This window comes from Liolophura sinensis, chromosome 11 (assembly GCF_032854445.1).
Source record: "Liolophura sinensis isolate JHLJ2023 chromosome 11, CUHK_Ljap_v2, whole genome shotgun sequence".
NCBI classification, from domain to species: Eukaryota; Metazoa; Mollusca; class Polyplacophora; order Chitonida; family Chitonidae; genus Liolophura; species Liolophura sinensis.
The window spans coordinates 5127277-5153278 of NC_088305.1; the positions used below are offsets into that span (position 1 = coordinate 5127277).

The 26002-nt window shown below is 37.4% G+C and overlaps 2 protein-coding genes and 1 long non-coding RNA gene across 3 annotated transcripts in view; 2 read left to right on the forward strand and 1 right to left on the reverse strand.

Annotated features, from left to right (window-relative positions):
- Positions 1–4108, forward strand: part of LOC135477785 (kinesin-like protein KIF28P) — a 29172-nt gene extending 25064 nt beyond the window's left edge. The window contains exons 21-23 of the mRNA XM_064757986.1: positions 658–780; positions 1492–1659; positions 4040–4108. Of these exons, the coding sequence (XP_064614056.1) occupies positions 658–780; positions 1492–1659; positions 4040–4108 (360 nt within the window). The remainder of the gene's footprint in view (positions 1–657; positions 781–1491; positions 1660–4039) is intronic.
- Positions 4109–5805: 1697 nt separating this feature from the next.
- LOC135477734 (uncharacterized) lies at positions 5806–12864 on the forward strand. The gene is made up of 3 exons (XR_010445230.1): positions 5806–5867; positions 8171–8227; positions 9626–12864. It is a non-coding gene; the product is annotated as an uncharacterized LOC135477734 (long non-coding RNA).
- A 2628-nt stretch (positions 12865–15492) lies between these two features.
- LOC135477593 (coiled-coil domain-containing protein 93-like) overlaps positions 15493–26002 on the reverse strand; it is a 30296-nt gene continuing 19786 nt past the window's right edge. Inside the window, exons 15-23 of the mRNA XM_064757757.1 lie at positions 24260–24341; positions 23557–23631; positions 21901–21972; positions 20787–20895; positions 19005–19087; positions 18445–18482; positions 17436–17520; positions 17070–17183; positions 15493–16535 (exon numbers count right to left, since the gene is read on the reverse strand). Of these exons, the coding sequence (XP_064613827.1) occupies positions 16488–16535; positions 17070–17183; positions 17436–17520; positions 18445–18482; positions 19005–19087; positions 20787–20895; positions 21901–21972; positions 23557–23631; positions 24260–24341 (706 nt within the window). The 3' untranslated portion in view covers positions 15493–16487. The remainder of the gene's footprint in view (positions 16536–17069; positions 17184–17435; positions 17521–18444; positions 18483–19004; positions 19088–20786; positions 20896–21900; positions 21973–23556; positions 23632–24259; positions 24342–26002) is intronic.

Sequence of the window (26002 nt, forward strand, 5' to 3'; positions counted from 1 at the left end):
CAATGGCACCAATCGTAAATATAAAACTTAATTTTATACTTCAAATAAACGTGGTCTGGCAGCAACCTGCAGATGGTCGTGGGTTTCCCCTCGGTTTCCACCCACCATAATGCTGGCCGCCGCCGTATAAGTGAAATATTCCTGAGTACAGCATAAAACACCAATCAGATAAATAAATAAATGAAATAAACATGACACCAGTTCATTTGACAGCTGTCCAATTATAAACCACACTGGCTTTTCAGATGGACACTATTTCTTTTTAGTCAAAATGTCTCTAAGATCCAAGATTTTGGAATACATGGGAGCTGTGTGCTAATTTTCACACTGGGCCCTGTAGTTTATACTAGCGACGACATGCTTACTACTTTAAATAAATTTAAATATTTAAATATAGTTTCACTGGAATTTTATATTTCAATGCAACAAAAACACTCATCATAACAGAAGTTCAGTGCACGAAATCATTGCCAGAATATTACCAAATATAAATAAGAAGAATACTTGACAGTGAAAGTTGAATACCGTAAATATTGCCCTTGAGTAAGGTGGAAATGATAGCCCACTCATTTCTACCTCTCACTTGAACATTATTTGTGGTATTCAACCTTTACTGTAATATCCTCTCTATATAAAATTACAACCTGTGTGTTGTAGGGTTTCTGTCAGTTCAAGTTTTACATGGATAAAGATTTCACCAAGACATCTGAGGTAAAAGGAACCATCAACCAGGACTACAACTACAGCGGCAAATTTACCTTCAAACCAGTCACTAAACAGGTAAGAAAAGAAATAGAAGAATTAGAAGGGATTACTGTCTGTGTAATAATGATAATAGGTACATCTGGTGCTTAACACAACTAAGACTATCTATTCTGAAACACTTTGAAAAAGCATAACCGATGTACGACCAGTTGAACTGAAAGGTGCACGGGTGTTATTACAAACAGGTTTATCAGTCGACAAACCGCAGAAGAATATTGCCCTGATCCTGCTGACTATATACCACTCACAAATGTTATATTTGTCACAGTACGTTTTTTTTTGCCTGTATTATGTTAAAACTTAACCACCTTCTATAGTATGCATTTTCAAGGTATACAAATGTATAATTGAGGGAATCTCTGTCTTTGTATGTCTGTCCTTCGATTTGCTGAAAAACATTTCATTCTATCAAGATCATACTTTGACGGGATGCTGCTAGGGACTTACGGGAGCTTGGTGTCAATTAGTGAAAACTGTTTGCTTTAGCCAAGTGTTGGAAAAAGTTAGCATTTTTCAGGATAGCACTGTTTGATTTTAGCCCACAACTGACAAAGACCAATATCAGAGTTGAAACGAGAAAACAAGAAACAAAACTGTATCTGCTGAATCAGTGTGATAAATCACACGTGTGGCAGCGGCCGTCACATATTATGAAAAGTGAAATATTTATTGAAAATAAATAAAACAAACCAGAAGTCTAACACCTGACCCTATGACTTCCTGCAGGCAGTAGACTACCTGGACCAATCAGCCCTCCACCTGGAGGTTTGGGGACGACAGAAAGAGACAGGCTTCGGGCTGGGCAAGGACGTGGCTAAGCTGACCACCAAGGAGCTGATGACCAGGGACAAGTCCTCTCCAGTCAGCCACAAGAGCCCTGCTAAGGTCAAGCAGGTAGGTGCGAGGGGCGCTGATGCAGGTGTGAAGTAGTGCAGGGTTGGGGTGTAGTGTAGCTTAGTTTAGGTTTAACATAAGTTGTGATGGGTAGCACATAAAGATAGCTGTAGTAACCAGCACTGTAGATGTACTTCTGATATAAGGTCCACATTTGTTCGGATTAATTATTGCTCAACCCAAATTTAACCCAATTTAACCCAATTTCTCTGGTCAGAGTTTGTGTTAATCATCTTAGCCGTATTTAATGTCATATCTGCCTTACCCAAATTCCATGTCACATGGGGAATATATTATTGTGTCACATATGGAAAATTTTACAGAAACTGACAAAGCATTTGTTTTTAAGGTTACCCGTTATTTATATTTGTTCCAAGGGATATTCTTCATATCTTTCCAATATTTCCACCTAGTTTCACCTGGAACTTGCTTTGACTGTTTTGACTATCTTGATATTCTTCATATCTTTCCAATATTTCCACCTAGTTTCACCTGGAACTTGCTTTGACTGTTTTGACTATCTTGATATTCTTCATATCTTTCCAATATTTCCACCTAGTTTCACCTGGAACTTGCTTTGACTGTTTTGACTATCTTGATATTCTTCATATCTTTCCAATATTTCCACCTAGTTTCACCTGGAACTTGCTTTGACTATTTTGACTATCTTATCCAGCATGCTAACAATTCTATAAATGTTCACATTCCTTTATCTAACTTTGGACTGAAAATCCAACTCAGAGGTAGAAAAAACTTCAGATTTAGTCTGAGGGAGGATGGAAAATTTAGAATCCATTTAACATTTTTTAAATGAAGAACACGATGTAAATGAAGTTTAATAGTTTGATATTTGAGAGGAGTGCTTTATGCTGCATGTTACTACATGTTATATTAAAAGTATGAAAGTGCCATCACAAATTATTTTTATAATCTTTATTAATTGTGGAGATTTTTTATGATGAAATATTTATTTATTCTATTTATTACATTTGTGTTTTACGCTGTACTCAAGAACTTTTTAACTTACATGACAGTGGTCAGCATTATTGTGGGAGGAAACTGGGCAGTGCCTGGGTGGGTTGCTGAGGGGTGTTACCACAACCCACAGTTCACACACATCCGCAGGCTGCAGGACGACCTTCCCACGTAGAGGTTTATGATGAATAACTCTTTTGCATATCTGAGAAAACAAAACATGAATAATATTCTGCTAATGTGAAAAAAAAAAAATTAAAAAGTGCCCAGTCATGCTTTGATTTCTAACACTAACCAAAACCTGCCTTGGAGATAAAAGCTTCAACTGTTTTCATTGTGCTGAGGCCACACCAGTTGAAATTTTTGTTTTACTGTGCTGAGGCCACACCAGTTAGAATTCTTGTTTTACTGTGCTGAGGCCACACCAGTTAGAATTCTTGTTTTACTGTGCTGAGGCCATACCAGGTAGAATTCTTATTTTACCTTGCTGAGGCCACACCAGTTAGAATTCTTGTTTTACTGTGTCGAGGCCACACCAGGTAGAATTCTTGTTTTACTGTGCTGAGGCCACACATTTGATTTTTGTTTTACTGTGCTGAGGCCATACCAGGTAGAATTATTCTTATACTGTGCTGAGGCCATACCAGTTAGAATTTTTGTTTTACTGTGCTGAGGCCACACAAGTTAGAATTCTTGTTTACTGTGCTGAGGCCAGACCAGTTAGAATTCTTGTTTTACTGTGCTGAGACCGCACCAGTTAGAATTCTTGTTTTACTGGCAGAATGAATCTATTTCCAACATTACAGGAGAAGAGTATGAAAATGAAGTTGAAAAATCATCTAATATTTGGGAAATTTGGGCTCTCCCAGCAGTAGTTCATGTTAAAAACATATAAGGTGATTGGAAAACTTTATAAAATGGTGAAATTGAAAGAAAAAAACATTAGAGTCAGGCAAACTTAACAGATGTATTTTCATTTTTATTATGTTTTGATTTTTTGATGTGTTAGTGTTGGCTTGCTTGTAAAACACAAAATAAAATTGGTGTCGCGCGAGAGTTAAAGAACAGTCAGTTTAAGTTTTCAGTAATCTAGTTGTCATATGGGTGAAGAGAGAAGAGGGTTTTTTTTTTGTCCCTCATCCGCTTGGGAGGCGGTAGGTCCAGGGTCAATCCTAGCTCGAGTCACACCTAAGACTTTAAAAGAGGAAAATTGTTAAGTACGATGTTAACCCTGAGCACGCACGCACTCACTCTTTTGTCACTTTGCCACCTCAGATCTAATGCAAATAGTTACATGTAGGTATATGTAATTGGCATAGAGAAGTTCGGGACAAAGAAGTTCACGCCATAGTAGCAGTGTAATTACTAGATCTTCACATAGTTTTAACTTCTAACCAACTTTCAGGACTCTGCTGATGGACAAGAGGAAGAAGCTGCGGTAAGGAAGATAGTCGGCATGCTTACCTGTGTGTGACTATGAACCATCTCTGTATAATCAAGTCCATGTAGTGTCTTGGTGATCCGGCTGTATTGATGCAGTACTTCAACCTTTCTACGGCTGTTTTTGACACACCGTATACCCTAATGCTTCAACTTTTTCAACTGCCTCCGTGACCAATATTTTGAAACATTCTGAGGTAACTACAGAATTTACACAGTTTTAGGAAGCGTGCATCTATAGTCACACAGACAAATTGTATTTGGGATCATTTTTATCACAATTCTACGCATAAATTCCACTGAAAAAACTACTTTAGAGGTTGAAAAAGTTGAAAGTTCATGGTGTATTTAAACGTTTCATGAAAAAGTTTACCGAAAACCAGGAATCCTGAGTTCTGCCTGTGGTTTGACTACATTACCTCTTTGATTGATTATATGTTGAGTAATACTCACTAATGCAGTAGAATGAACATCAGATTGTATTGAACCAACGTTTGCATTTAAATAATTCATATGTGAAAAGGTTGGAGTGTGTGTATCTGGGTGTATATAATTGTGCATGTTTGTTATTCTGGTGTGCAGCATTTGGTTTTGTTGATATGCTATATCTGTATTACTATGACCACTTGAAAGTTTCATCCATGATTATACATGAAAGTTTCATCCATGATTATACCTGGAAGTTTCATCCATGATCATTTTTGGAAGTTTCATCCATGATTATACATGAAAGTTTCATCCATTATCATACTTGGAAGTTTCATCCATGATCATACTTGGAAGTTTCATCCATGATTATACTTGGAAGTTTCATCCTTGATCATACTTGGAAGTTTCATCCATGATTATACTTGGAAGTTTCATCCATGATCATACTTGGAAGTTTCATCCATGATTATACTTTGGAAGTTTCATCCATGATTATACTTGGAAGTTTCATTCATGATTATACATGAAAGTTTCTCATTTTGCCTGATTCTGAGAGTCCTGTTGATATATTGATTCTATATTCAGTTTGATACTCTGGTTTTCTCCATGGCAATTTGGGCTGCATCATTACAGAGTCGTCTTATTTATACATTTATTTATTATTTATTTGATTGGAGTTTTATGTCGTACTCACTTTCATATTTCACTGTACGACAAACAGCCAGCATTCATTATGGCAGGAGGAAACCAGGCAGGATTATGTTTCCTCCACTCATGTATTTACAGTGAAAAAAAAAATGTAAAAGAAAGCATCAGTAGAAAGTCTCTTAAAAGCTGTATCTGAAAATATAATTTCAAATCAGACATTAAACTTATTACATGTGCAATGTAACTTTTCGTTCTTGAATTTAGGTTCCAAAATCAGAAGGGAAAACAGTAATATTATTTAAAATTTTACATATCACAGATGATGTGATCATGTGTTTTAATATACATGTATAACATTAGCAGAGTTTTTTTACCTTGTCAGAGGCCTCCAGGGTGGAGGTGGTTAGCATACCAGCCTTCCACCAATGCAGTCGCTGTGAGGTCAAGTCCAGATGCTGGCCTCCTCTCCGGCCCTATGTGTGAAAATCTTTCAGCAACCTGACGATGTCCATGGTTTCCCACTAGGCTCTGCCTGGTTTCCTCCCACCATAATGCTGGCTCACGTTGTATAAGTGAAATATTCTTGAGTACGGCATAAAACACCAATCAAATAAATGAAATAAATCTTTCCTTGTCTGGTAGGAGGAGAGTCATATCGTATTTCGGCTGAAATTAACACATACAGGAAGAGAGCGGAGAGGGCAGAAACCAAACTGGTAAGATCAGTATGTTACACAAAACCTGGTAAAATCTGTATGTCACACAAAACTGGCAAAGTCTGTATGTCAGACAAAGCTGGTAAGGTCTGTATGTCACACAAAACTGGTAAAATCTGTATGTCACACAAAACTGGTAAGGTCTGTATGTCACACAAAGCTGGTAAATCTGTATGTCACACAAAACTGGTAAGGTCTGTATGTTACACAAAGCTGGTAAAATGTGTATGTCACACAAAGCTGGTAAAATGTGTATGTCACACAAAACTGGTAAGGTCTGTATGTCACACAAAACTGGTAAGGTCTGTATGTCAGACAAAGCTGGTAAAATCTGTATGTCACACAAAACTGGTAAAATCTGTATGTCACACAAAACTGGCAAGGTCTGTATGTCACACAAAGCTGGTAAAATCTGTATGTCACACAAAACTGGTAAGGTCTGTATGTCACACAAAGCTGGTAAAATCTGTATGTCACACAAAACTGTTAAGGTCTGTATGTAACACAAAGCTGGTAAAATGTGTATGTCACACAAAACTGGTAAAATGTGTATGTCACACAAAACTAGTAAGGTCTGTATGTCACACAAAACTGGTAAGGTCTGTAGTCACACAAAGCTGGTAAAATCTGTATGTTACACAAAACTGGTATAATCTGTATGTCACACAAAACTGGTAAGGTCTGTATGTCACACAAAGCGTTAAGGTCTGTATGTCACACAAAACTGGTAAAATCTGTGTGTCACACAAAACTGGTACAGTCTGTATGTCACACAAAACTGGTAAAATCTGTTTGTTACACAAAGCTGGTAAGGTCTGCATGTCACACAAAGCTGGTAAAATCTGCATGTCACACAAAACTGGTAAATGTGTACGTCACACAAAACTGGTAAAATCTGCATGTCACACAAAACTGGTAAGGTCTGTATGTCACACAAAGCTGGTAAAATCTGTGTGTCACACAAAACTGGTAAAATCTGTATATTCACACAAAACTGGTAAGGTCTGTATGTCACACAAAACTGGTAAATCTGCATGTCACACAAAACTGGTAAAATGTGTACGTCACACAAAATTGGTAAGGTCTGTATGTCACACAAAGCTGGTAAAATCTGTGTGTCACACAAAACTGGTAAAATCTGTATATTCACTCAAAACTGGTAAGGTCTGTATGTCACACAAAGCTGGTATAATATGTATGTCACACAAAACTGGTAAAATGTGTACGTCACACAAAATTGGTAAGGTCTGTATGTCACACAAAATTGGTAAGGTCTGTATGTCACACAAAGCTGGTAAAATCTGTGTGTCACACAAAACTGGTAAAATCTGTATATTCACACAAAACTGGTAAGGCCTGTATGTCACACAAAGCTGGTATAATGTGTATGTCACACAAAACTGGTAAGGCCTGTATGTCACACAAAGCTGGTATAATATGTATGTCACACAAAACTGGTAAAATCTGTGTGTCACACAAAACTGGTAAAATCTGTATATTCACTCAAAAACTGGTAAGGTCTGTATGTCACACAAAGCTGGTATAATCTGTATGTTACACAAAGCTGGTAAGGTCTGCATGTCACACAAAGCTGGTAAAATCTGCATGTCACACAAAACTGGTAAAATCTGTGTGTCACACAAAACTGGTACAGTCTGTATGTCACACAAAACTGGTAAAATCTGTATGTTACACAAAGCTGGTAAGGTCTGCATGTCACACAAAGCTGGTAAAATCTGCATGTCACACAAAACTTGTAAAATGTGTACGTCACACAAAACTGGTAAGGTCTGTATGTCACACAAAGCTGGTATAATATGTATGTCACACAAAACTGGTAGGGGCCTCTGTGGCTGGCTCAGTCGGTTAAAGTGCTAGCGCAGCGTAATGACCCAGGAGTCTCTCACCAATGCGGTCACTGTGAGTTCAAGTCCAGCTCATGCTGGCGGCCATACGTGAGAAGGTCTGCCAGCAACCTGCGGATGGTCGTGGGTTTCCCCCGGGCTCTGCCCGGTTTTCACCCACCATAATGCTGGCCGCCGTCGTATAAGTGAAATATTCTTGAGTACGGCGTAAAACACCAATCAAAAAAAAAAAAAAAATCAAAACTGGTAAAATGTGTATGTCACACAAAACTGGTAAGGCCTGTATGTATGGTGCAAAAAAAGATTAATTCCTTGAGGTACAAGTTTCTTCACCGTTGGCAAATTCTTCAGTTACTTGCCCAAGGTTGGTGGTTTATGACGCACGTAATGGTACATGGATATGTAGCAAATTTAAGCCTGGCTCTCTTCTGTTTTCAGTCCAAGTTTCAGAAGATGATTGAGGAAGCTCAGGACAAAAATGAGACTACACTACAGGTGAGCTTACAATGTGTGACACTTTTGTAACACAAAACACAACACCACACTACAGGTGAGCTTACAGTGTGTGACACTTTTGTAACACAAAACACAACACCATACTACAGGTGAGTTTGCATTCTGTGACACCTTTGCAACACAAAACACAACACCATACTACAGGTGAGTTTGCATTCTGTGACACTTTTGTAACACAAAACACAACACCATACTACAGGTGAGTTTGCAGTGTGTGGCACTTTTGTAACACAAAACACAACACCATACTACAGGTGAGATCGCGCTCTGTGACACTTTTGTAACATAAAACACAACACCATACTACAGGTGAGTTTGCATTCTGTGACACTTTTGTAACACAAAACACAACACCATACTACAGGTGAGATCGCATTCTGTGACACTTTTGTAACACAAAACACAACACCACATTTCAGGTGAGCTTGCAGTGTGTGGCACTTTTTTAACACAACACCACACTACAGGTGAGTTTGCATTCTGTGACACTTGATAACTCAAAAAACAATACCACACTACAGCTGAGCTCGCATTCTGCTGCACTTTTGTTACACAAAACACAAGACTGCAGGAGCTCAGACAAATTCTGTGGAATGTTGTAACACAAAACACAAGACTGCATGTGAGTTCAGACAAATTCTGTGGAATGTTGTAACACAAAACACAAGACTGCAGGAGCTCAGACAAATTCTGTGGAATGTTGTAACACAAAACACAAGACTGCATGTGAGTTCAGACAAATTCTGTGGAATGTTGTAACACAAAACACAAGACTGCAGGAGCTCAGACAAATTCTGTGGAATGTTGTAACACAAAACACAAGACTGCATGTGAGTTCAGACAAATTTTGTGGCATTTTTTAACACAAAACACAAGACTTCATGTGAGTTCATACAAATTTTGTGGCACTTTGTAACACATACATGTAACACAAGACTCACTACGGGTGAGCTCAAACAGATTCTGTGGTACATGTACTTTGTAACATGAAACCATAACATACTGAAGGTGAGCTCAAATTCTGTTGCACTTTGTATCACAAAACACAAAACTGCTTGTTATCTCAGACAGACTATTGTGTGACATTTTGCTGCATAAATGCAAGGCCACATTATAGGTGAGTTCAAATTTTGTGGTACTTTGTAACACAAAACACAACATTTCGTCAAAGTTTCACAGAGATCACCACAATAATAGTTAATAGTTATATATAATATAATATATTATAATATATAAATTTAATAATTAAAGATATCTGCAAAATCTTGCAAATTCATCTAAATTATAATCTGATTTTTTAAATTTTCTAAAAATTGGAATATGTGCTTAATATTGGCCTTTTGGCATAATTGTTCTTGTTTTTTTTTTTGTTACCAGGTGTCAAAGTTACTGGAAATTCTGTCCAGTAGTCACAGGTTTAGAGCTGTGGCAGATGTGGTCGTAGGAGTGGAGGCCAAGAAGCAAGAAAGCCTTGGACAGAAAACTTCACAGGCCTGTAGTATCCAGTAACAGTGCATCACACAGAGGGGGTGGGGAGGGGTAGGCAGAGAGCCCCAAAGGTCTATGTTTTTAAACCGTGTTAGTAAGATAAATTTGTGATATCAACTGGTAACATTTGACACGTGGAGTGAAAATTGGACAATCTTATGTTATGGCCTTGCTCAATGTGATGAGTTGACTACTACAAAATTACACCGAGTACACATGTCCTAACTTCATTTGACTAATCTAATTCAGCAGGTAAACTCAACAGTGGCATTCACTGTGAACGCTTAAGGAAAATATTATGGTTATCAACCTGGCCCCACTTTCACAAAACTTCAGTTTTTTGTAACTTTTCTAGTGAATGACGTCACCTTGTGGCACTGTAATGTAGACATCTTTTCATGAAAAATGTTACAAGAAATATGACTTAAAGTTTTGTAAGAGTGGGCCAGACTTTCTTTCTTTGACAGCTACTCAACAGGGCCTCGATCTACAAAGCTGTTACTACTGGCAACATTTGTCTTGAACTTCAGTTGCTATCATGCTTACAACTGACAACCACATCTTCAAATTATTTTTAATTTGTCATCAGTCATGATAAAAATGCCTCAGAAATGTTAATTATTTTACTAGGGACAAATTTCTGAAGAAAAAAAATGTTAAAAAATGTAATGAAGGAGAAACATTGCTGACAGGAGAATACACATTACCATTACTGTCACTGTTCAGTCAGCCATTAGCCGGTGGATTATCATGTGTTAGAATCCTGTTACACAGTTGAGGTGTGGAAAGGTACATAAAACAAATCTGATTAGGTTGGCGTCTTGGGGCCAAGTGTTAAAAGTGTAGTAAAAACTAAACCAGACATTAGCCTTGATTAAACCTTTGTGTTAGTCTAGGCCTGATCCATTACTAATGGTACTTGGGTCCACACTTTTGTTACATACCAGGCTTAACTTTTGAACAACTCTATCCTGATCACAATTTCAATGTTAACATCTTGAAGGAGCTGTGAAAAAATAAACACTGGTTTGTTTGTTCTAAAGTATGTATTAGATTAATTCTCTTGCAGATTTCAAATTAAAATTTGGGCAGGGAACTGAACTGCTCCTAATCCCCAATCACACCTATACTTCCAACCAATTAGTGACAACACGCAACAACATTTAACCCATCACCAGCATTTCGTGCGGCAGTCGGAATCTTGCAGTTTCATCAATAGCAATATGGTGTAGGTTGCTCAGCCATTTGTTACTGTGTAAATTGTGAAGAAATTCAGAAGAGCTCTAAGAGATATAACTCTGATTGAAAAAGTTGGTTACAGAAATTGGCAGAGAGGACTATGGGAGTAGAAGTAGATTACAGATTACACAAGCGCATTTATTTTTCCTTACTGTTTATGTAGTAAATTTGTCAAGTTCAACCTCAAAAATATATTTTCCCTAACATTCGCGTGTTACAATGCCATAACACCACAAGCAGCTTGCACTTTTTTCTTCATCATATCAAAAAACCAACCTGGCATGATCACCATTTTTTTGAGCCATGGATGCTGAAAGTGAAGTCATAGCATTTGTTACCTTGGTAACCTTGAGAGGGGTGGGACGTAACACTGGCTAAATAAAGGACTGACATTGCAGAAATTAATAGCACAGCAACATGTCTGTGTGGCAGTAGTATCCAATCAGTGCTCCTTCACTCTTCAGTACGGAGGCAAATCTTGGACCCAGTTGCCTGAATTGCACCTGTAACCTCTAGAATGGCCAGGCGCACTAGGGGAGATAACTTAGGGTGACCCTGGGAGCCATTTTTCTGCATTTATTTGTCATTATAAAATCAGTAGTGGAAAATTAATTACTTACACTGAAAAGCCAAATTCATATTGAGGTGAAATTGATTTTTCAGATTAACTGCTCCCTTGTTATGGGTGTATTAGGTATTTTCAATGGAAAAAAAAAATCACTCATCAGATCAGAAAAGTTTTTTTTTTTGCAGATTTGGAAAGGCTATGATGCGGTGCAAATGGTATTAGTACCTGGACTTGATGGTATTAGTGATCAGCTTCTTCTGAATTGAATATATTGCATAACTTCCACATACATGTAACTTGATTTGTGTGTATAAAAAAGGAAGTAGGGCATTCCATTCTATTTTATAAACATTTCTGAACATATATATTTTTTTTTTACATATAAAATGCCTTGACTCATCTCATTGCATAACTATACAGGCATGGCATTATTATTCTAATCTAAAGAGTGTACAGTTGCCTAACCACTTTCGTTGAAATGACGATAAAGTAAAGTAATGATAAACCATCCATCATGGCCAATCAACAAAGAGGACCATTCCTACCTCCATGTCAGAAAAGTTCTTTGGATCCCTTATTTATATGTGCTGTTTTAAATTTACAAATTTTGACGCCTTTTAATTTTGAATGCGTAAAGAAAAAAAAATTCAATACACTGTTATGTTGTGGAGTAAGTGTGAACACGTTGAAAAATTATTCACTGTTAGTTGACATTAATATGAAGTCCTGTTGCTTGTACCATAGTACATATATGTACAGCATATGGTGTATGTGCTTTATGAGTCACAAACGGTTTTTTTTCTTTAAAAAGATAATTATCTTTTGCTGTTTTTGTGGGGTTGTCATTTTTCATGGTGACAGTATTGGTATCATTCAATTTTTTTACAGTATCGGTTACTGCTGTAAGCAGGTGTACAGGGATGTGATTTTTCAATTATGCACAAATCCACTGTTTCATATTTGGAACATAAACAAAGCCACATGGTGTTGCGTGACATTGGCATAGCCAAATTCTGCCTCCCCAAATTACTCAACCTTTTCTCACATAAAAGAGAAACTTTCAGTGCAATTTATAGACATTTAAAGTTGATTTTGGAAAACAAAACTACAACAGTTAGATTGGCCAATTTCAGGGCTTCAAAAAAAGTGTATTTTTATCAGTCTGCACAGGGTAATGCCTTCAGAATAAGCTTGAAGAAACATTTAGCCAACATGTGAAAAGGTTGAAGAATTACAGTGCAATGTATTTTCAGCTTGCTGGGAGTTCACGTTCCAAAGAGTGACCTGCATAGGGTGGTACTGTAATTAGCCAAGAATCTGAACACGGTTTGTATTTGTTGAAATATCATAATAACTACTGTAAACAATGGTTTCAGTCATTTTCTGATGATCATTCAGTTGTTATCAGTAATTTGTACCGACATTGTCACCATTCTCACATTCCTGCAGTGGTAATATAAACTGTGCCATGCGTAGCCAATGGCTGTGCTGTTTATGTACATGCATCGGAATGAATATCATTCCACTTGTTTTAATGATGTATCTGTCTACACTTCTGAAGCAAAACACTATAACTTTTGAACAAAGTCATTATATTTTCCTGGACTGTATTTCTCTGTGCTGATATTTATGTACCTGCCGGAGTTGTTGTATTTGACCAGGGTACTAGCTTAATCCCGGTATTGCTCTCTTAGGATTCCATGCATGGTTATGCACTGGAATAGTTTCACGGGAGTAGTTGTCTTACATGTATGTGTGCAGATGTACAACAAGGGTGTTGTAAAAATAACGATCTTGCCAAAGGTCTATGGGGTACCGCATGCCATGCATTCACCCCGTATTTCTGCATCCATGAAACTTGCCATTATGCAAGTGAAATGAAAGCCAGCGAACATAAGGTTTCCAAAATACTGTCTGGAGTGAGACACGAACTCAAGCCCCACTTCTCTACCAACTGAGCTCCCAATGCAAGGCCTTACTACTACAAGGTACTATTTTGAATTTTATTTTATTTACTTATTTGACTGGTGGTGTACGCTGTACTCAAGAGTATTTCACTTTTATGACGGCAGCCTGCATTATGGTGGGAGGAAACTGGATAGTGCCCAGAGGAAACCCACGACTATCAATCCGCAGGTTGGTGCCAGACTTCAAATTTTAGCCCAGCTAGTGTTTCAAACAGCTCAACAGTGTTTCAGCAGTGTTTCTGTGTTGGAAATTCAATATACATGTATATTGATTTATTCCCTAATGATGATGGCTTAGAAGTGAAGTTTTTTAGAAGTTATAGAAGTTTTTTAGTGTAAAGTTAAGCAACAGTCAAATATCAAACTCCTTTTCTTGTGAGAATGATTATGCAGTAGACTTTTTCAGATACTATGATTTATTTGATTGGTGTTTTATGTCAAAATCAAGAATATTTCACTTATACAACAGCAACCAGCATTATGGTGGAAGGAAACAAGTCATAACCTGGTGGAAATCCACGACCATCCGCACGTTGCTTTCTGGTATTAAAGAGAATGTGGCTGCATCAAGAAGTAATTAACAAAGGTGACTAATTTACATAGTTGTTTTTTCAATTTACATGTACCTACGTGTACCTCAAGTGGTAATTTCAGTTGATGAATTTGCCTATACCTTTGCATGCATGATTGATTTGGGGCATGTCTGAGGGAATGCGGAATGGAATCTTGATAGGAGACTGTTCAAGGGGGCTTCTTGCATGCAATTTCACTTAACAGACACAATTTTTTGTTTTTAAATCCTGATAAAATTAAGATCCCCCTTTTAAATCGGGTTTTTGATGAATCGTGTATTTTTGAAAACCTTACATATTTACATATACAATATTGCTGGTGTGTGATACCTATATATTTTACACATAATATATATTCATGTATATTGTACATGTTTTACTCACATAATTATATTCATGTGTACATGTATATTCAGTTGTTGTTTGTGGTGTATGTGTAATGTTCACATATTCAAATTTTTACACATACCAATACTGTCTGTGATTTATATTGTTTTATATTGCCACTACATTTACACAGCTAGGTTTAATCTGCTGTCCTGTTTACATATATATATATATATATATATATATATATTGTTCACACAATTATGCTGATGCTGTCTGTGATGAATATTGGTTTATATTGCCGCTCTACGCAATCAGTTTTGATCTGCTGTCCTGTTTACATGTATGTCTGTTGTGAGTACTTGTACGTCTGTTAGGAGTACATGTGTGTCTGTGATGAGTAGATCCACAGGGTACATGCACACACCTGGTTGTAGTTCGACATAGCCTGTGCTTTTGCCCAGATGTGCATGGTTCGTTATATTGTACGTTACAAAGTTGACTGCTTGAATAAAGGGAAGCACGAAAAGTCCTTAAATTGTTGTTCTTCAAAATATCCTTAATGCTATTCTTTTCTCACGCTGTGGTTGAGAGCAGGCATTGGCTGAGTGGTTAGGGCCACTTTCCTTTCAGTCGGTAGAACACAAAAGGTGTGGGTTCAAACCAGGCATTGGTCAGAGAATGAAGTCCAACGTTCATTCAAGACCACTTGTTCAACCGATAAGATGTACATATATTTGTGTCATTGTATATATGTGGGAAAGCTTGTCATTACGTTGCCAAAGGTCGGTGGCTCACTCCAGGTTTCATCTACCTATGAAGCTGACTGCCACAGTATAAGTGAACAATTTTTGAATACAGATATGGCTTTAAGTAAAAATCAAATACAAATACAATGAAACAAAAGTTAATAAAATATAGAAATAAGTTTAACCAATTAGAGTAAGCATTAAAGCATTTTTATTTATAAATCACCAGTATCTTTTTCAAATAAACAGGAGAAGTAGCATGTCATGTACATTTATGTATGGTCATTACATGCTTATTTTTAGTTTGACTTAAACATGCACCTAATCCTTTGGGACAGATATTAGTAGCGTTGAAAATGGAATATTACATTTCTTTACCAGCCTTTTGGAATAGTTAAGATATGAGCATGTTGTTCATTAGATGGTCCATCCACGTGAGAAGAAAGAAAACTCAATATTCCTGCTAGAATTACATATATACTGGCTAAAATGAGCAAGCCAGGTGTCCCAAATTTTAAAAGAAATGTAGTTCATTAGAACGCCTCTTTATTATGGGAAAGATTCTGAATCTGTGAACCTGACCACACTGATGATAGGCCATGACCTTCATGTACACTGACACAAATGAAGAAATAGTTCCATCCTTTAAGCAGCAATACATGGTAGAACGTCAGCCTTAGACTCGAGGAAACCTGGGATCAAAGCGAGTGAAGTCATACCACAGACTAGGCGCTCAGCACTGAGAGGTTAAGAGCATGGAAACAGGACTGGTTGGCCAGGTGTCAGTATAATGTGACTGGGTGGGGACATCTTTATGATCTGATTGGGTGGGGTGTCGTGTCTGGTCTCTTCAGCACGGTACTTTTGTGGCAGCAGCACTTTGGCGGCATGGACTCACAAGACAATACATACCTAACGAATCCTCGTTATATGACTGAAAAATTGTTAAGTACGACGTAAAGCCCCAAGCTTACATACATACATATACATATATTAGAAGCTCTACTCTGTATGTTCATGCATGACCATATATTATGAACAACAATTACTGTTTGATGAACAGCACTTTTATGACCAGTTATACAAGATATCTACAGTACATGAGCACTTATCACAGGCCATGTCTCAAAAATTAAGCCTTTTATATCACCACATTGATTCCTCATTTCACAGTTAATAAAAATTCTCCTTTTTGACCAAATTGTAGATAAACTTGATTTCAGTTTGATGACTAAAACATTTAGACAGCATATCTGTAAGCCCTATCACTGCATCACCCTTCATTCTCCTCCAAACACCCATCTAAAACTCCAACTCTCTCAGGACTGATTACGACTTTCTGAGTTTAGACAGCAGGATTTCATTCTTTCGACACTCCTGAAAGCAGAAATAAAGGGTTATTCTGAAACTGACACTTCTCATATCATGCATTATGGATCTGATTTGTGTGGTTAATGAGACCTGATGGATGAAGATGAAATCTGGTGAAACTTCAGATGTAGGAATAATCAGTGTTGAAGCTGAATTTAACGTTTAAGGCCACAAGCATCATCAAGAAAACACAGCTTGTTTTTGGGATCAAACTAACTGAAATGGTGACCAAGCCCATTTATTTATTTGATTGGTGTTTTACGCCATACTCAAGGATATTTCACTTAAACGACAGCGGCCAGCATTATGACAGGAGGAAACCGGGCAGAGCCTGGGGAAAACCCACGACCATCTGCAGGTTGCTGGCAGACCTTCCCACTTACGGCTGGAAAGGAAGCCAGCTTGAGTTAGACCAACCTCATAGATGATGTCTAAGATAAATGTGTGAAACACTAAAGCATTGTGAAGAAGTTTTAAATTTAGGCCTAAGTCAGAAATGGCTTTGTGGAGTTGATCCAGGATTGTGGAACCCTGTAATACCTCTTTGAAATCCTTGACAGTTTTGAAGTAAAGCCTTTGTTTCTCAATCAGGTCCAGGTACTGGTCGTTAAATCCATCTCTCTTCATCTTCTCTTCCTGTTTCTTCTTCTCAACCTGATCAGTAGACAAGAACAAAACATTCAGAGAATACAGGTAGCTCGCCTGATGGAGCACTTTGTAAAACTGCATAATGTTTAAATCATGTGATACATTCAAATTTTGACCTTTAAATCAAAATAAGGTAGAATGATTGACATTGTCACACCTACACACATATTGTTCTCTAATTTTATACATATAGGACAAAATTTACAAGAGCCCAGAGGAAACCATCAAACATTACATCTGATGTCAGGTGGTACTTACCTTAGCTCTGTTCTGCTTGACGCCCTCAACAATCTGCTCAAATTGTTTAAGGAACTGTTCTTTATTAGCCGCTGATGACATTGCCCTGTGGAGAAGCAATAAGCCTTAGCACAGGTACATCATGGACTCTCCCTGGATAAGGGTCTACAAATCATCTAAAAACTTCATAAATTCAAGTATTTGGGGCATGCATGTTGCCTGATCAGGTAAAATGCAAAATTATGGCATGACATTTTTTTTTCAAGAAAACATTAGAAAAGCTAGAACAATAATGCTAAGACTAGGTAGATTTCTTATGGATGACAACTTCTTGTTTATTAAGCACATGCCGTTTCAATGCCGATACTAGCATCATTTTCAAGTTGAAACGTTGTGTGCTTAATAAACAAGAAGTTGTTATCCATAAGAAATCTACCTTGTCTTTGCTCAACTTCTAAATGCCACTGAAAGAAGTAATACAATAATTATACTTTAAGAAGTTTTCTCTATTCATGTCAAAGTCAAATGCTCCATGTGGTTGAATTTGGTTGAACCCTTGCAATAGGATTCCTAAAATTATGAGAACTATAAATTCTTGCAATAGGAGTCCTGAAATCATGAGAAACTACAAATCCTTCCAGTAAGATTCATAAAATAATGACCATGCAACTACGAATCCTTGCATGAGAAACTTTGAACCCTTGTACTAGTATTCCTAAACTAATGACAAACGATGAATCCTTGCCATAGGTAGATACCTAAAGACTCCTAAAATCATGAAAAACAATGAGTCATTGTAGTAAGATGCCTAAAGACTCCTAAAATTGTGAGCAACTACAAATCCTTGCAACAAGATGTTTAAAGACTCCTAAAATGATGAGCACTATGAATCCTTGTATTAAGATGCCTAAAGACTCCTAAAATTGTGAGCAACTACAAATCCTTGAAAAAATTCAATCCCATTGCTTGTCGGGCAGTTCTTGGTCATCGCATACAGCATGTAGGTATTACAACTGGTCAGATTACTTACTGCGTGAAGTTGTCGTAAATGGAGTTCAGTAGATTCACCTGAAAGAACAAAGCTTTTACTTACTGATATGTATCTCATTAGGGACTCATAGGTTTCTTCACTGGTGTAGGAGGAAATAAATAAAATCTGTACAGAAACAAGCAGGTGAGATATCGATCAGTTTATAAAGGTACAAATGAAACTCAAACAAACTGTAATATTCTACAAATATCTTTAACTGCTGACACAGTAATAAATACATTTAAATGTTCGTATTTCTACTATACAGAGAAGTGTGATGTAGTTTTTTTCCATATCATAGGTATGAATTTTGAGCATTAGCGACTCAAGGCTGACAATCCACAGACACTGACATATCCACTCAGTTCTGTAGACCAAAAGCTGGCTTCAAGCACCTGCCACCACTGACTGACGCTGTCAAGAATGGCACTGTAGTCAAAGGAACACATGCTATAGCCACAGGTTAAGGGGAATTAGATGCAGTTATGAAGCAGGTTCTGTGCACTCTCTCCATATTCACTAACAACAGAATTTAAGGCTTGTGGGTAACAGTGACTCACCTCTTTGTTCAGGTAGAGTTTCTTGTCATCCAAAGTGTTGTAGAGGGTGTAGAACTGCTTGGTCTCTTTGTGAGTAGCTGCCACTGTGAAAAATCAACAGACATCACTTCATCAGACTTTTGTGCTAATTACACCATACAACAGATGCATTTCTACCTAATAGTAATGACTCATACTGTCCATTTTCATGCTACAGAAAAAGACATACTATATAATAACAGTAATACAATGTAGAGAGAAAAACCAGAGCAGCGATGACTGTGTGATAATTGGCATGGTCTAGAATTACTCAAAATGCTGAGCTGTCATCACAACTACATTACAAACAATAGCATTGAAACAACATGAAGGGGTCTATATCCATTGCTTGGATGATGTAAGGTACGATATTCACTTGCAGTTTTTAACAAGATACGTGATGCTACAGCAGTGATGCTACAATAATGATGCTACAGCAGTGATGCTACAGCAGCGATGCTACAGCAGTGATGCTACAGTAATGATGCTACAGCAGTGATGCTACAGCAGCGATGCTACAGCAGTGATGCTACAGTAATGGTGCTACAGCAGTGATGCTACAGTAATGATGCTACAGTAATTATGCTACAGCAGTGATGAAGTAACTGAAGTAGCATTATCACACAATTCATAGGCTGTATTCATAGCCTATTGCTTTGGTTATGACTGTGACTCGTTAGCAGTCAGCGATGAAACCCACAGACATAGCACAGTATACACGTACCATCTTTGCTGACTAAGCTCAGCGCTCCTTACCTTGGTGGTACAGTGCTCAAATTTCCTTATCTTTGTTGTACAGCACTCAGAATTCCATGCCTTAGTGGTACAGTATATACTTTGGCTGTATGGCGCTCAGAGTTTCTTACACTGGTTGCAGTGCTTAGAGTTCCTTATATTGGTAGTGTAGTGCTCAAACTTCATTATCTTTGTTGTACAGCACCCAGAGTTCCTTACCTTTGTTGTATAGTACTGTAAGTTCCTTATCTTGGTTGCACAGTGCTCAAATTTCCGTATCTTGGTTGTACAGCACTCAAACTTCCTTATCTTGGTTGTACAGTGCTCACAGTTTCTTATCTTGGTTGTAAAGTGCTCACAGTTTCTTATCTTGGTTGTACAGTGCTCAGAGTTCCTATCTTGGCTGTACAATGCTCAGAGTTCCTTACCTTGGTTGTACAGTGCTTAACGTTTCTTATCTTGGTTGTACAGTGCTCACAGTTTCTTATCTTGGTTGTACAGTGCTCACAGTTTCTTATCTTGGTTGTACAGTGCTCAGAGTTCCTATCTTAGCTGCACAATGCTCAGAGTTCCTTACCTTGGTTGTACAGTGCTTAACATTTCTTATCTTGGTTGTACAGTGCTCACAGTTTCTTATCTTGGTTGTACAGTGCTCACAGTTTCTTATCTTGGTTGTACAGTGCTCATTGTTCCCTACCTTGGTTGCACAGTGCTCAAAGTCCCTTACCTTGGTTGTACAGTGCTCAAAGTTCCCTCCCTTGGTTGCACAGTGCTCAAAGTTCCCTACCTTGGTTGTACAGTGCTCAGAGTTCCTTACCTTGGTTGTACAGTGCTCAAATTTGCCTACCTTGGTTGCAGAGTGCTCAAAGTCCCTTACCTTGGTTGTACAGCTCCACAAATCTTCCTGGTCTTGGTTGTACAGTGCTCACAGTTTCTTATCTTGGTTGTACAATGCTCAGAGTTCCTTACCTTGGTTGTACAGTGCTCAAAGTTCCTTACCTTGGTTGCAGAGTGCTTAAAGTCCCTTACCTTGGTTGTACAGCTCCACAAATCTTCTTTGGTACTGACTGAGCTCTGCACGTGATGGCACTTCGTCAATCTTTCTCTGAAGTCCTGCAATTTCTCTGTTCTTCCTCGCCTGTTGGCAAACCATACCCTTGAGCAGTTCCAATTTTGGTGATGCATTGTGTTTTACAATTTACAACAAATTTTTTCACCTATAACGAGGGAAGAATTTTGCTTTCTCATTAGGGAGGGTAGCAGGGTGCCAAGGGAAATAATTTGACAGCAACAGTGAAAAATCTTATGATGTGTGGACATTATGAGATGTGAGAGCCTTTGTGCTCAAAAATGATTGAATTTATTTATTTGATTGGTGCTTAATAAAACACCGAACTCAAGAATATTGCCCTTTATATACGATAGCGGCCAGAATTATGGTGGGAAGAAACTGGGCCTTGCCCGCAGGAAACCCACGAACATTCGGTTGCTTGCAGACGTTCCCAATGACATTAAAGTCAAGAGATCATATAAAGGGCTTAAATCTCAAGCAGTGAGCATACACACATCTGCATACTTTACGGGTCAACTCAAATCCTTTCATAGTCTGTCCCCCAGAAGTTAAATTATCAGTAAAAGAAAGTTAAAATATGAAGTAAGGTTCATCATACAGACAACTGAAAACTATGCGTAAAAATAATTTCATTTATTTTTTAAATGCATGCAAATTTTTTAAAAGGATGGTGGGCTTGATGGTATCTAAGAACTCTGATTCTTTCCTGATGTTCACCAGAAGGCAGGAATTTTTGGGAACATTACTTCATTAATCTTTCAAACATGGTTAAACGGAGCTATTCAAACATTCAGTGATTAGAGTTGGACAATCTTCCTGTGACGTCTCTGACGTCCATAAAGCCCACCTAAGAATTCAAATGCCTTTATCTTTTTTTTTACAAAAATCTAAAACAAATAAATGAAAGGACATTTATGCATTTTTTAAAGTGGTCTATTTAGTGATGCCTACTTCAATATGTAGAGGTCTTTTCCTTATTTAATACCATTCACGATGACTCTTCGGTAATTCCCACATACCATACACCTGGGAATTATCTGAGTGAAGTAAAGAGAGAAAGGACAAGCTCACCAGTAGAAGTTTGATCTTGTGCAGTTTTTCTTTGTCTGCTTCAAATTGTTTCTCTATCATTTTTGCTCTTTCCTGGAAAATAAAAGCAGGACAAAATATGATTGTTGATTGACTGGGGTCACGTGCAGAAAGGATTTGTAAGTTTTAAGGTGACGGTAATTCACTAAGATCAGGATCATAGCTTTAGCTTACGATCAACACAAAACAGACGTAACTTACAATCAGAAATTACAGTCGGGTAAACCATGTTGTAAATATTCACAATCACCACAAAATCACTCTTAAGTACAAATACCTGCCTCAGGTAGACTGTAAGTAAGTTTGTGCAATTTAAGTGTGTCAAAAGCATGTATTGAGAATTGTTTCACATGTTGTTGTTGTTAGCTGCTGAATCATTATGATGCAGAACTCTTTTTAAAATGAAATAAAAAAAAATCACATATTGACTGGTACATTTTCCATTTATACAGACCACCATTATGTATGCGTCAGATCTGATGCACGATCACGATCATAATTCTGAAACATTAAATCCATTTGCAATTCCTTTGAACAAGTGACGTAACTTATTTTTACAAACTGATTTTAAAGTTAATTGTACGGTTTACAATCTATTGTAGCTACAACCTCTTTATGCAAATGGGAAAAGGTTTTTAAAGCTGTGCTCAGAAGTTTTCCACTTACATAATCGTGGGCAGGAAAACAAAAAATTACAGATTGTTTGTACATTAAACAATGATTACTGACACAAACTAACAGAACATTATAGAAATAGAAAAAAGAAGTATTGTAAAAAAAAAAAAACTATGCAGTGAAGTTATTTGAATTTTATTAAATGCACAGTGTAGAATTACCTCAAAATGTTGTTTTTGCCATCACACTGAACATCCAAACCCACAAACACAAAGGAAGGGATAAGTCCTTGGGCACGCTTAATCCATTAACGGAGACACTCTCCATTTATACAGTAATGTTAATAAAGACACACTGAATTTTCTCCCTTGAGGTCACTCTCCTGCTTAAAAGGTGTGATTATAGTAGTAAGCTGTGATGAGGTGGGACCTCCGGTAAAATGGCAAGATTCTGAGTTAAAACAACATAAGCCAGTTGAAGACCTAACTTTAAGGCAAATTTGATTTTGTAAACTTATTTGGAGAGCCGTGGGATAAATGTTATGTATTTTCTAAATTTGGAAGTAATTTAAAACCTCTCGACAAAACACAATATAGACAGCTTCCACGATTTAGGCAAACATAAATATACTGAAGTTGAAAAACAAAGTCTGCATTTAAGATCTCTCAGGATTTCGAGGAGTCTGAAGTGTGATATCATGTGTTTTTACATTCTGTTGCCTAGAAAATATTTGTTACTCTCATGATATCGCCTACATACTACATGTTTCATGCCTCAAAAACTAATCTCGCGTTATGTCATCGATGTCATGTGACATTACCGTTTGTCTTGTAAGACGAGAGGTAATTCTGAAAAGGCCTATTGCCATTTATTAGATGTCACTAGTCTAGAATTACTCAAAACTGTGCTGGCTATCACATTTAACATGGAAACACATTTAAAACAAAACAAAACCATTAAGGCCCAAGGCTTTGGAGATGTTTAGTTTACCAACAGAGACACTCTCCATTTGTACACTCTTACCTGATCCTCTGACAGAATACCAGACTCTTCTGACTTTAGTCTGTCAATATTACCCTTCAGCCGTACCATTTCCTCCTGTGGGACAGATGAAGTATCCAAATTACAACAATCCCACACAACAATGCCACATGTGTAAGACAAACATACATGTAGTAATGGCTAAATTTCCATACATCTTTCAAACTATTTTTAGCTGCGTTGTAGTTGTTGTGGATTGGAGTCCACACAATGAACCTTGTGACTAGCAACATATTTATTTGTCTTGTAAAATGTAAATGCATTCTTTCCTGTCCAAGTTCACAGAGTTTCAACTGGGAAATATAATTAGGTGCAATATCATACCCCAGATCACTAAAGGCCTACACTTTGTTTTGTGTACAGTACCATAATACAGCACAACATAAGTGAATGCATCCGACACTGATAGCCTTTAAAGTGGACAAAAGCGACAAAATATTTTGGGCAAAAACATTGCTGACTTTCGACACAGCTAAGGATTTTTTCAAATTTTTATCCACATAACTGTTTGTAAGTTTCCGACTTAAAACTATGCCATAGTCCATGAAAAGTTCACAAACTGTAACGGATTCACATAACTATGAAATTTGCTGAACAGTTAATGTGAGTGTCAAGGGTTACATGGTTTTCTAGTACTGTTGTGCTGTACAGAGAATTCTAAGTGTTTATACCATGGTTACCGTACCTTACAATGTGCCTTAAACTCTTTCTCCTGTCGTTTCAGGTTTTCATTCAGGGCCACCAGTGAGCGAAGTGACTGCAGTACTCTGTACAACACAGGGACAACTGACACCATTTTACTTAAGTCATTCATAACCTGTGATATTAAACTCACAGGAATTGAATATAAATAAAAATCTGTGACAGAATATCAAGCAAATCAACATAGTTGCTTGACATTTTTTGTAAACACCTTTCTAGAGATTGTGGTGAGATTCATACGGCCATAATGTTATATTATGTTATATTGATGGATTGACTGATTCATTGGTGTTTTACGCCGTACTCAAAAATATTTCACTTATACGACGGCTGCCAGCATTATGGTGGGCGGAAACCAAGCAGAGCCCGGGGGGAAACCCACAACCATCCGCAGGTTGCTGCCAACCCTTCCCACGTACAGCCGGATAGGAAGTCAGCATGAGCTATTATGTTGTTACTTAACAACCCACAGCTGTAAGATGTACATACCCTGAACAGTACAGGAGTTTTACCATTCTCCTCAAACACGCCAAAGTGGTAGTTTGAAAAATGTCAAGCACTGATTTACAGGCTCAGAATATACAACTCTCTATCTCTGTGGTCACTTTCAGTAAATACTCCACAATTTCTTCCGGTTTCTATAATTTGTACTATCAGGTGATCATACCATTCAAAATATGTATTAAAACATAGCAAGAAGGCCTTATATTGTATGTGACCCTGTCAACTGACTGACTGCTTTGGATGTATGCCACTTTTATTATTTGTTTATTTATTTATTTTATTTTTACTGATATAAATAACTTATATGAACAGCTAGTATTCCTTTGCCAGTACATGAATATTTATGGTGGTGCAAACTGAGTGAAGCCAGAAGTAAAACCACCAAACCTTTGGCAAGTATTGGTAGAAAAGCTATCATACTCTTGATATACATGTAATATTCCTACCAATCAACAAGCAGATAAACTTACTGCCAGTGGGTTTCCAGCAGTAAGTGGGATGGGTAATTTAGTCAGTGTCGTAATTGTCGCAATCTGAGTAAACATTCTTCATACGACAGCTGATGTGTAGTGGCGTCTCACTGGTTGACGCAACTTTAAAGATTCATGTCATGGGGAAACCCCTAAGCTGACCTTCAGGTATAATGGAGAATTGATCTATCAGAATATTTATATATGTATTTATCAGTGGGTGATCAAGTAAAAAATGATGACATAGGCCACTGACGATATACATGTGTGGTAGAAGTGGCCTTTCATCAAACTTCGTGTAAGACAACATGAAATAGTAATGTGAACCGTTTATTACCACAAAGGCCTAGAGGACAACGAGAGCTGGATAATCAGAAGCCATCATTCTACCTGCCATATCACAACTGTATCTTTTGGTTCCACCTTGTACATGTGTGTACTTCAAATGGTTTCATCATAGAAACTTAGATAGCAGAGATGGTAGAATATTCTTGATTACAGGTCTCGCCGTCACACACCTGTCTTAGCCCTAAGTTAGGTATAGTCTTAAATTGTGGTACTATTTTTGAGCTTATATTCAAGCTTTAAACACTAATCTTTAATTTTGTAAAGTTTAATTTTAAAAATCAAAGATAATTCTAAGTATCAATGCAGTATATAAAAAAGGTATATTATCAAAATATTATTTAATATTAAAAGGTATATGGTAAGTCACAAGTTTTTGAGTAGTAAAATTAAAGTTAGGACTAAGT